General features: G+C 35.3%; 1 protein-coding gene across 1 annotated transcript in view; it reads left to right on the plus strand.

The window, feature by feature from the left end:
- Window positions 1–1,013: 1,013 nt before the first annotated feature.
- Window positions 1,014–12,992, plus strand: part of LOC148271447 (uncharacterized) — a gene marked incomplete at its 5' end in the record, with an annotated part of 61,999 nt that continues 50,020 nt past the window's right edge. Inside the window, 3 exons of the mRNA XM_088241369.1 lie at window positions 1,014–1,172; window positions 4,752–4,854; window positions 5,691–5,794. Of these exons, the coding sequence (XP_088097495.1) occupies window positions 1,014–1,172; window positions 4,752–4,854; window positions 5,691–5,794 (366 nt within the window). The remainder of the gene's footprint in view (window positions 1,173–4,751; window positions 4,855–5,690; window positions 5,795–12,992) is intronic.

The raw sequence follows: 12,992 nt of genomic DNA on the forward strand, positions 1-12,992 counted from the left end.
CGCCATGGCCATCATAGCAAAGCACAATTTATGGGAATAATAATTAATATTGTCTTGATGTAATAAAACCATTAGGCGTTGATACTTCAAGGGGACGGTAATTAAATAGGTACGAATGAGCTTTAAAAAACATCTAAAATAACGTTCTGTGTACGGATTAGGAATTTGCTTAAAAACATACAAGACATGGTACATTTCTTAAAATATTAATAAAAAACAAAGTATTTTTTAAAGTAAATATCTACTCACACTACAGTACCTAATCATAAGGTTGGAAATATCACTCTTATTAAATTAGCAGAATAAGGATGGTATTCCCATATTTTTTCTACCACTATCCCTAGGTGTAACTTTATACTAGGTTTATAAGTAAGGCCCATAGTTATTTTTTCTTGACTCTTTTGGTAATAATATGTGATGATATTTCGCTAAGGCATAAATCAAATTTCTTCTTTTAGTTTTATATTTTTGTTAATTATTGTTAATTAAACTAGACTTGATTGTGGTTGATTATTAATCATCATCATCATCATTCCCTTTCCGCACCTGATGGTGCATAGGGAACTGCATTGGTAAACCAGTCGCAGTGTATCTTGATATTTTTTGTTACATGAAGGTAAGATGATCAGTCTTACGCTTCAGGTACAAGTCCAGGGGCTATGAAATATTCTAGTTTAAAATCTTATTTTTCAATAAATATTTCAAGTCAACCATGGCGGGAATTGAACCTGAGACCTCTTACGTGGTAGGCAAACGCGCTGACCACTATTTGCCTAGCATGCAAGAGAAAAAAAATATTTTATGATTATTGATAAACGAACGTAAAATTAAACCAAGGATTTGATTCATACATAAATAACTAATGATAACTAGCTTAAATAATAATTAAAACTTAGTAAATAATAAATTTAATATTGATGACAACGATTAGTAGTAGTATAAAAACATGCGCTTTTAACATATCTTTATCTTTCATGCTTCGTCCATTAATTTATATATTATTTCTTCCTCAGGTGATATTCTACGACTCAGATTGGAATCCTACAGTTGACCAGCAGGCTATGGACCGCGCTCACAGGCTGGGCCAGACGAAGCAGGTCACCGTGTACCGTCTCATTTGCAAGGGCACTATAGAGGAGAGGATCATGCAAAGAGCGAGAGAAAAAAGCGAGGTAGGCCCTACGCATATTCACAATGTTTTGAGGTGATCTAAATTAATTGCAACAGAGATGGAAAACACTCTTACGAGGGGATATGGAAGTCTGGGCATTTACGGGGCAGTTACACGGTATTTAAAGTCGCCACTTGAAACAGTCAAATGACAGGCCTTATAAATGTCTTTATTCCCCCTCTCAAAAGCGTTTTCCCTTTTTGTTGTGATAGAATTACTACATGTATTATTTAAAAACATCGCGTTTTATTTATTTAGTTTTTTATGTACGTCGAAGCATCAATATTCTTCTTAGAGTAAAATAATTTAAGTATGAGTATTATTTTTAGTAGGCAAATTATTATTTGTAGTCCTTTTCTTAAATTTTAAATTACCTCAGAAAAAATTTTCTCAACCGATAAATTTATTTATTGTTTTGAAAAAAGGTTATCTATGAATTTATATATTTTTTGCAATAATTTATCTGACTATGCAGTATTTATAAAATTACAAAACAAATATATTTTTTTTACAATTTATAGGTTTTAATACAATTTTTTGTTGTTCAATTGTACCAAGATCAGTTCGTATTATGGAATTTCCGGGTTTTAAATATATTACGTAATAATATAATCTCTCTTTTAACTTGTACGTGCTCGATAATGTCTATCATTAGTGTATTAACTTGGATTAATCCACGGACTTACACTTCATTTAGTTTGACACTTTTCGCTATTCATTCGGACTTCATGCATGGTCGATGGTCGCGTGTCTTGTCCGATTACCTGTTCGTATTAAATGTCTCGATTCCGAATGCGAGTTTCTAGCACTTCACCGAGAATGTGTTTTATTACTTTAAATGCTTTATTACTTGTTGCAATGGCGTTTATTTTCCCTCGCCCTTTTTGTTTCGGAGCAGGTTTTAGTCGCAATGTCAATTAGCATAATGTACGACTAGTATTCGTGACCTCTGACTTGCCCTCTGCGAGTTTCATTCAGACCTTTGCTCCTCTTGCGATAGAAGTGAAAATTCTCCGTGCGGTTGGGCCAAGATGGAAGAAACTCCGTCCCATTTAAATACTCGACCTAGATTTCGTACACCGTGAGAATTCGTTAAACTGTCATGTCTGCGCTGAAATTCCGTTCTCTTTTCGGGTTGACAATTCCGATTTTGTAAACCGCGGTGGTGCAAGCTCCTTAAAATTTACACCGTAAAAATATTTTATCTGTTTTCGGCGAGCGGACGATGAAAAAAATGTTTTATGACCCGGGCGCGACGAATTAGATTTTGTTTTAATTCGGTTCGTACGATAGTCGGCAAAAACAAAGCCAGAAATGGTTTCGGTAAAGCGTAGATAGCTGTGTACTATGTACTCGCATGTATAGTTCGGAAGTTCGGTATGCGCGTGAGCATGATGAGATCGTATCCCGTTTGTTTCACATATTGCACCTGATTGTAATAAAGTTTTTTTGACGTTCTCAAAACGTGTATTGTCTTCCTTCACAATAACGCTTCTAGTGTTCCCTGCCGACCCATTGTCCCCGAATCCGAGGTCTGAATTCTAAACACCTCCCAGAAGATCGTACACCATACAGACGAGTATCGGTCGATCGGTCACCTTTGACTGCGAACGGAGGAGGCTCCGCCGTCTCCATTCATCATTCGTCGTACATATCTGTCAAAATAATAATATCAGGACTTTGTGGTAGGTCTTCCTCGTCTTGTCTATGGTCGTGCCACACGAAATCTATTGTTGCAGAGGCTAAGTGCCGTCTGCTTCTGACAATGCACAACTCTAAATGTTTTCGACTGTCTTGTGTCATTACGCCTCGTATGTGGCGGATGCACTTTATTCCATGATATGCGTTATTAGATTTTTTGTACATTTTTGTGATGAACCGATTTTCGTGAGCTCCTTTTAATTGCTCAATCGTGTTCTCCACAAAACAATGGGTCATTTAGCTCTCGATATTAAGATGTTTCGATTGGAATTATTTTTCCCCAATTCTTTCAGCAATCACGTTTTGGTGGTTATGAGAAATAATTATGTTAAACAAATTATTGACTTAAAAAATATTCTTACTAATGTAAACAATCGCACATTACCTGCGGTTATTTTTTTAGGTTTTCTTACTTCTAGCATATTTTAAGTAAAAGTTGACAAAATTCTAATGACGTGATATTTTTAAGATAAATTTTGCCGAAAATCAGATAATATTCGGAATATCGAAAATTATTTTCACTTTTATCGCAAATCTCAAGTTCTTTCACGTGTTTTTATATTGTAAATCCCTCCGTTAAAGTGCTAAAAACACTCTTGCCTCCCTTTTACAGTTTTCTCACAGGAGGTCACAAGGGTGACGAGTACTCTTTGCCAGGATCCTAGATAATATCTTCTTCCGTTTATTTTCGAACTCTAAACTGAGTACCTCACAAAAGATCCTTCTAACAATATCCGCGCGCATATATTATGGTATCGATAACCAATGTTTCCAGACAATTTGATACTTATGATTTTAATGGGGGTGGTCGATTAGGCAGTATTGTAATTTTTTTAGCTAGAGCTTTTAGGAAATATTTGAGTGGGGAGTGCATGTTAAAAACACAATAATACATGTATACGTATCACACCCTTCGTAAAACGGGTAACTAGTATATTAACCTGGTTGGGGTGGTCCCGTAGTAGTGTTGTGGACTCACAGATCGAAGGTACGAGGTTCAAATCCCACTCAACCACAATTCGATTCCAATTTTTCTAGCACAATTTATTGACGAGTTTTGATTGGAAAATTTGGGTAAATAATAGTAACTCTAAAAATATTTATTCGATATTAAAAAAAAACACGTGACTGTATTTGCTGAACTAAACCAATTTAACTCAGTCATCTGATACATGCCGGCAAGGTGCTCAGTCTTACGCTTTAGGTGTTAGTCGAGGGACATTGAAATATTGCAGGGAAAACAACCGTCAAAATTGCTTTTCTCTACTTCTTGTCGACCGTGTCGGGAATTCAACTCGAGACCTCAATCATGGTGGAAAAACGCGCCAACGACTTGAAGTGGACTTATTTCCATTCGATCAACCGATTCATGATTTTTACCAGAGTGATTTTTACTTTTATCGAGTCGAAAACATTCGTTTCTATTTCACAAACAAAACTGTACTCTGCATCCTCCCGGACATACAGAAATTTCCGGTCGAATTTCTCACATTTATCTTGAGAACATCCTGTAAAATCGCCCATGGATTTCTACAATAAGCTTTTATAATTAAATATAAAAAATAAAATCGATTATTTGACAACTCTTTTTTATGCCAATTCCATGCGGGAGCGGGTGTAGGCAAATAAAAAAAAAACGTTTGAAGCCTCCGTAGTGGCTAAGACGCTTGACGTACAGACGTAAGGCTCCGGATTCGATTTCTAGTGACAACACGAAAATTAAATATGATGTTTCTCAAGCCTGGGTGTTTTGATCTGTGATTATCCTTTGTAATTAGACTTTCCTGGCCCGCTGTGATGCAAAATACTCTAATTTTACAATATTTAGTGCATCACATTTTAAATAAATAATCTCCAATATTTTTGTTTAATGTTTCAGATTCAAAGAATGGTTATCAGTGGTGGACATTTCAAACCAGATACCCTCAAACCAAAGGAAGTGGTCTCTCTACTTCTTGATGATGAGGAAATTGAACTTAAATGTGAGTTTTTTTATGGTTATGTCATACTATAAATTCCTCATTTCGTGTATTGACCAGCACATTTATTGACTGACTGCAAATCAAATGTTTTCCACCATTATTTGATTAATATATTAAAGCAAAGTTGTTGACTAACCGCTAAATCTGCAGGCTTATTCTGTTAAATTTCGTTTCGTAAGTTCGTTCGTTCGTCATATATCCATCGCACTCTAACGCAATCAAAATCGTATTTCGCTCTCGTTCCCTCTCATACGACACGAACGAATTCACGAAACGAATTTAATTTAAAAAAGAAATACGGTTTGGCCAAGAAAAACGTGGCATGATCAGATTAACCTAAAATCTCAAGTCTGGTCATATTAATAGCAGACATAATCGAAGGGTATGAATTACGTTTCATCCTCTCTATCTACACCTACGGGGAAATGGCGTCATGGTAGTAGTCATCACTAGTAAAAATATATAGTTTGAAAATTAAAATGAATCAAATAAATCGTTAGATCGCATTTAAAAATATATAAAATGTAAATATTCATGTATTTTCTATTTTTTATACATTTGTGCAATCAATCAACTAATATATTATTTTTTCGGCCTCGTAGTGTAATGGTCAGCGCGTTCGCCTAACATGTAAGAGGTCTCGGGTTCGATTCCTTGGACTGGTATCTGAAGCGTAAGACTGCCTTCTTACCTTCATGTAACAAAAATGATCAAGATTCGCTGCAATTGGTGTACCAACGTAGTGCTCTATGCACCACTGGGTGCGGAAAGGGAATGCTGATGATGATTTACTGTGTGTGCAATCAATTTACTAATATTTTGATATTTTTTAACAGATAAACAAAGAGCAGAAGAAAGAAGAATGTTCGAAGATAATCGGGTAGAATTAGTGCGAGGAGATAAAGAACGGAAAAGAAAATCGTATGGACTATCTCCAAAGGTATGTTTTATTTATTACTAAATTAGCAGATGAAACTTTTTATCTTATTAATATTGAATTTGTATGAAATATTGAATGAAAGCGCCCTTAAGCTATTTTATTATGAAATGAAACTTTGTAAGCTATCCACAATAAAAAAATACTAAATCCTGATTTGGCATTTTAAGAAAAAAATACATTTACATAGCACAAAATAATATAAGAAACAATGCATACCATACACTAAAAACAATATTTATCTATTATCACTAAAAGTACAGTACAATGCACCATGTATATTTTTTTGTTGCATCTGTCTATGTATGTAAACCTGTGCCAAGATAGATGCAAGCTGTATGTGTATGGTGTGGTGTCGGTAGGGTATCGCGCCCGCAGGCAACAACGCGGAAAGCACATATCTATCATTAAAATATATTTCCACAGAGACGGAAAACCTATTTATTTATTTATTCATTTTTTCCATTATAAACAAAAATTAATGCAAAAAATACATTTAGAAATTTTGAGCGGGAATGTTGCGTCTTTATTATATGCATTCTACCTACGCTAAAGTTGCGTCTCAAAATGGACACGAAGCCGATGGAACAAAAGGTTTCATCCTATGGTAAAAATGTGCGTCGTATCTACCAGAAATTACCCGGAAAGATGTGGCTAATGTGTTTACGGTTACCAGGCAGACTCCTCGGACATCGGTAGTCGCTTTTATCTTGCAAACAATAATATAATATGTGAATACTGTGCTTTCTTTATTTAGTTCTTTATAGTTAACTTTTTATTATGAACACTTGATTAACTTACTTCTCTGCTAATGTACGTTTTTTTATTTGAATCATTGTCATAAACTATCAAATTATTTCAAACTTAAAATTCATAAATAGGCTTTAGAATTCCAACCGTCTATGCGCTCTGTAGCTGCAGGATATGTTGTAATCCTGCTCTTATTTGTAACTGATTTTGAAAAAATAATCGAAAAACCGAAATTCTATTTTTAAATTATGTCAATAGGGCTAGGCTTCATACTGTCCATGCGCTTTTTAGCTGTAAGACATGATTTAATCTAGCGCCTATCTGTTATTTAATTGAATTATAATTGAATGAAGAACTTGAATCCCAACCGCCAATGCGCTATGAAGCTGCAAGGGGTGTTGGGATATTTATTGTACAGCGCCCTTGAGGTGATTTTCACAAAAATGGCGCTGTATGAATTATCCACAATAATAATAATAATTAATAATAAAATAATGTGACCTCACTGGGGTTACCCATGGCGAGTAGGGAATATAAAATGTAGTAATCTATCTTTTCAAACTGAAAATCATAGGTCTAATTACGGTTTTCACTCAAACTTGCGTATAATTCTCAGGTCTGTAAATAAATATCCCAGTCCTGATTTGTATTCATTCATGCGATCACTGAATCAAATTCAACTGTGACCATCACTACCTCTGCCATTCCCATCTAGTGAAATTTTGTTCCCTCTTTCTTAATCTATCAGTGGCGAACTGTGACTTTTTTAATAGGTAAGCTATATTTTTCTTCGCAATTTGTACCTGCATGTACATACATACATACATGTAAGTAATAAAGTATATACACGGCTTCTTTTTCTATGGTTTTATGCGAAAACAACTTCATCTATCCGCTTCAACAGCTGACAACAGAAGACGGAATACCGACTTATTTATAATTAAAATAATTATTACCAATAATCCACCAATAAAACTTTTTTTTAAATTTTTTTTTTTTTTTTAATTTTTAATTTTATTTAAATTTTATTGATAAACCCTTACAGGTTACATACATTTAACAAAATGTTTTCACTTTTATAATTCACATTCTACTATTAATAATAATATTTTTAACATCTTTTGTAAAGGTTGTCTGAGTCTTTTGTTTAGTTTTGTCTGGTAGTTTATTGTATAATTTCAGTCTAACTAACTAACTAACCATCACGCCATTTCCCCAGAGGGGTAGGCAGAGAGGATAGAACGCCACACCACTCTGTCCTGGCACACTTCCTTTGCTTCCTTCACATTCATACATCTTCTCATGCACGCACGTCGATTATTCCGACTTTTCACATGACCACTTTCAAGAATTTGTTGTACTTGATCATGCCATGTCTTTCTCGGCCTTCCTCGACTTCTACAACCAGACACATTCGCATCATAAATCTTTTTAGCCGTTCTTTCATCATTCATTCGCTCCACATGACCGAACCATCGCAAAAGACCTTTCTTAATTTTGTCGATAATGCTTAACTCAGCCTTGCATTCTGCTCTAATTTCGACATTAGGGCACCTATCATACATTGTTTTTCCGCACATTCGCCTGAGGGATCGCATTTCAACAGCATTCAGTCTACTTTCGTCCCTTTTTTTCCAACTCCATGCTTCGCTTCCATACATTAGGGTTGGTACCAGAACTCCATTATGAACTGCTAATTTAGCCTCTTGCGATAGACACTTATTTGCTACGACAGACTTTAAGGCACCATTAACTCTGTTACCGGCACTAACCCTCCTTTCAATATCCTTGTCCATATTTCCATCTCTAGTAAACATACTACCCAGATATACAAATTCTTCGACCTGTTTCAAACTATCTCCATTTACTACAATCTTACATTCAGTCATAGTTACATTTCTTTCAAAGACCATGACGTTCGACTTTTGCACATTCATTAGCAAATCACTCTCCTTGCACACTTCGTAAACCTTTGTAACCAAGGATTGCAGTTCCTCTTCGCTGTCAGCTAGGAGGACTGCGTCATCGGCGTACAGAAGGCAACTGACAGTAAGATTACTCATTTTCGCTCCCACATCCATACTTTTCAATTCTCTCATATATTTATCCATGTATATGTTGAATAACCACGGTGACATAACACATCCCTGTTTGACTCCTTTAGGGATGTCAAACCAGGAAGTTAATGACCCATTTACCCTTACACACGCTACACTATCTTTGTACAAGGAAGCAATAGCGCGGACAAGGTTGTCACTCACTCCATACTCCGATAGAACCATCCATAATTTTTTCCTATCAACTCGATCAAATGCTTTTTGCAAATCAACAAAAGCGCAAAAAAGCTTCTGGTTTTTCGCCAAAAACTTTTCTGTCATATTGCGTAATGCAAATATTTGATCCATACATCCTCTACCATTCATAAATCCACTCTGTACATCCCATACTTTCTCCTTGGTCACGTTTCTTACTCTTTCTATCAGTATTCTTCCATACATTTTGCCGACAGCGCTCAGAAGACTGATAGCTCTGTAATTCCCACACTCCACCTTAGAACCCTTTCCCTTGTATAACGGCATAACAACTGCCCTCCTCCAATCAGGTGGAGTCCTTTCCTCCTTGAGACACAAGTTAAAAAGTTTATGTAGCCATGTGAGAATTAATTTGCCACCCGACTTAATAAACTCTGCTGCAATACAGTCATACCCTTGCGCTTTACCATTCCGCATACATTTGACAACGCTGATAATTTCTTTCATACTAATCTGACTTACCTCATCATTTGCGTTCAGACACACCTCGGATAATGTCGATACATCGGCACCGCCCGAGTTACCAGTGTGCGATTCATAAACTTCCTCAAAGTATTCCTTCCATCTCTCTTTTATTCCACTCTCACTAGTCACCATTTTTCCATCCTTATCTTTAACAACTGTCATGCCTCCGCTTTCACTGCTACTCCTGGAGTTTTTCACAGCTTTCCAGAAAACTTTAATGTTTTCATGGAAATTGTGTGTCATTTTCATTCCTTCTTCATCCTTCAATTTTTTCTTCCGTTCACATACACCCTGCTTAACCTTTTTCTTACTTTCACCATACACGCGTTTAGCCGATTCATATTCAATTGTATTCTTTTTTACAGCAAGCAAATTTATCCACGCATCCTTCTTTTCTTTAACGAGTTTTTTGACTTCGTCGTCCCACCACGCATCACCTTTCTTTCTCCCTAGCGTTGTCACACCGCACACTTCTTTCGCCGCCTCGCACATACTTATTTTCAAACACTCCCACATATCGTTTATACCCATACATTCTACATCTTTTTCGTTCAGTCTGTGACTCACAGATCTTTCAAAATTATCTTTTATGTCAGCATTTTGCAGTTTTTCAACTTTGACTCTAGAAGGAGCCTGAACTTTGTTTGTTTGGGACCGCCATCCCTTAAACAGAATCACCCTTGAGACCACTAAAAAATGGTCTGATTCCATCTCGGCCCCTCTGTACACACGTGTGTCGACAGTTACAGGCTTCAATCTAGAGTCAATGATGACATAATCGATAATCGACCTTTCATTTCCTCTCTCCCATGTGTATTGGTGGATTCCTTTATGTTCGAAAAATGTATTTGATACAAAAAGGTTCCATTCCAGGCATACCTCTAGCAGTCTTTTCCCATTGTCATTCACTCTTGCATCCCCAAACATACCTAGAGCTGACTCCAGCCCATCTCTCCTTGTTCCCACCCAACCATTAAGATCTCCAGCCAAAACTATCCTTTCGCTATCTTTTTTCCCATTCATCACATTCATTAGACTCGTCCAAAACTCGTCCTTCTCAGATTCACAGTCGGAGTTGACAGGAGCGTATCCTATGATAACAAGCAATCTTGTCAGTCCGACCTTAAATCTGACAAACATGAGTCTCTCACTTACAAATTCATATTCATTCATGCCCTCTATCATTCTTGGCGATAGAAACGCAGCAACACCCCGGCAAGCTCTGTCCGTCTCAGGGAGACCGGACCAGAGAACCAGAGTATCACCGTGCTCCATCGAACCACTCCCTTTCTTCCAAGTCTCAGAGACACACAATAAATCTATACATTTATTCTTCATTATATCACACAGTTCATTCATCTTATCAGTCATACGTCCTCTTACATTCCAAGTGGCAATTCTACATTCCTGAGAATTCCTCCTCTTTGCGCCCCCCCGAGAGAAGCGACCTGATGGGTTGCGAGCCTCATCGCGGTCAGCTAGCGGCATTCTCCCATTCTACCATGACATTAAAACTAACTTATAACATTCTTCCCACATAATACTAAAAATATACACTTAATTAATTATCGACATTATATTGTACTATTTAATATTAATTATTATACCCCCTCATATAAATTTTGTATGAAAAAATAAGCTACATCAATCGGTCAGATTCTTTCCTCCACAGGGAACGGGCTGGGGGCTGGGTGCGCTTATAGATGTTTATATTTATTTTTGAGGAAGATATAAATGGTGACGTTAATTTATAATAAATATAAATTATTTTATTTATTTTCCCATAATTAAAACAACTATAAAACATTATTATTGATAGTAAAATATAATATTAGGTTGCGCATAATCGGTTATATAGACGATTCGCCCCTGGTATCTAGAGTCCCCCAGGTAGCATATTTTTTATAATTTTTTTTGTTAATCATAAAAAAAATATTTTTGAGAAATTTTGATATAAAATTGTAATGTTATTAAAAGTTTACATTAATTTTTAAGATGTTGGGAACTAACTTAATTTAGCATAAATAAATAAAATATAACTCTCATTTTTGCACAATCCTACCCCATAATGCAAGAGTGTATCAAAATTATTAAAACATTTTTCTGCCTAATTCTTTAAATAATAGTTATTTGTCTTTTCCTCCGTGCAAGCATTACAATTCATCGATTTACATTTTAATAATCTTAGATATTTTGGTCTGTTTGCACGTGTGCTTTTTGCTATTTGGGAGCATATTTCCAGCCATAACCACAAACATCCGGATTGCGTGCTTTACATTTTACCATGCATTCCCCGTTCCAACTCCCCGCTGTACCGCCCCTCTAACGCGATCGAGATTTTAGATCAGTGCGGTTCAACTTAACAGTGGGAACAGCGCGCTGTCATAAAGCATCCTCTCGCAATACTATTTTATGATGAAATATATAAATTTTGCAGAAAACTCGATAATATTATGAAACAGTTTTATAAACACTACAATGACAATGAAGTCGTATTTATAGCATTTTAGCTGGTATTTCGGTACTCCACTCAGGAACTCGCGGATTTTTTTTACGTTCATGCTCGACGTCTTTTATTTCGTCTATATTATTGCACCTTTACTATTTATTTATTTTAAAGAAAGAAACAGTCGACAATGATATAATAACATTAAAAAAAAAACAGTTTAAAGACAGACCAGCAAAGTTTCTAAATAAAAAACATACATATTATTAAATTGTGTTACTACAAAAGGATGTGTAGATGTGTATTTGTATGAGAGTAAGTGTAGATGTGTGTTTATGTGTATTAGTGTGGGAGTAAGTGTTCAGGAGTGTGCATCATTAAATAGTAAGTGGGATCGTATCGCAGCCAGAAATAATAAGTCTTAATTTATTTTTAAATAAATTAAGGGGTATGTAAAATATATCAATAGATGAAAAAAAAACATTATAGTTAGAGCAAGAACGATAGAGGAAAGAGTGTTGTGCATAGTTAGTGCTACAGACTGACAGATGGAATAAATACTTATTTCTTGTCACGCGAAAGGGGACATTAAGATTAATTTACTATGTAATATTATGTACATTTTTTTTTCTATCGTGTAATGTAATCGTACTTGTAAATGGCAACTGGGCCATTTACAAGTACGATTACATTATATTACGATTACATTATAAATAAATACATACAACATGTTATTAAAATACGAATAATTTTTAATCTAAAAATTTGAAAATCTTCAATACTAAATTACTACTTAAAATGTGTCATCGTTATTAAACTCGTTCTATAAATTTTTATACTCTAAATTTCAATTTCTCCAAACACGGGACATTATCCGCGCCCATCGAACCAATATCGCGGTGATTACTCCGAAGTAATAAAATAAGGCACATGAAAACCTCGATTAAGTAACCAATAGGTCGGCAGATGAAAAACAAAACGGAGAAATACAAAAACAGCATTAAAATAAAAAAATATTATTTTAGATGTTTTAACCCCATTGCACATGAGTTGATAAAAAAATATATTTTTTAAAACTTTTAAATTTTACGCTGTTTAAGTACCTAAATTAACGTTGTGAAATAAATGCAATATAAAACGGTGGTTTAAACTGTTTAAATATGTATTTTTATTTTATTTATAAGGGATATCAACAGTAATACAGACTAAAAGTATAATAAACGAAACC

This window comes from Micrasema longulum, unplaced genomic scaffold, assembly GCF_059751315.1.
Source record: "Micrasema longulum isolate JH-2025_06_02 unplaced genomic scaffold, ASM5975131v1 h1tg002864l, whole genome shotgun sequence".
NCBI classification, from domain to species: domain Eukaryota; kingdom Metazoa; phylum Arthropoda; class Insecta; order Trichoptera; family Brachycentridae; genus Micrasema; species Micrasema longulum.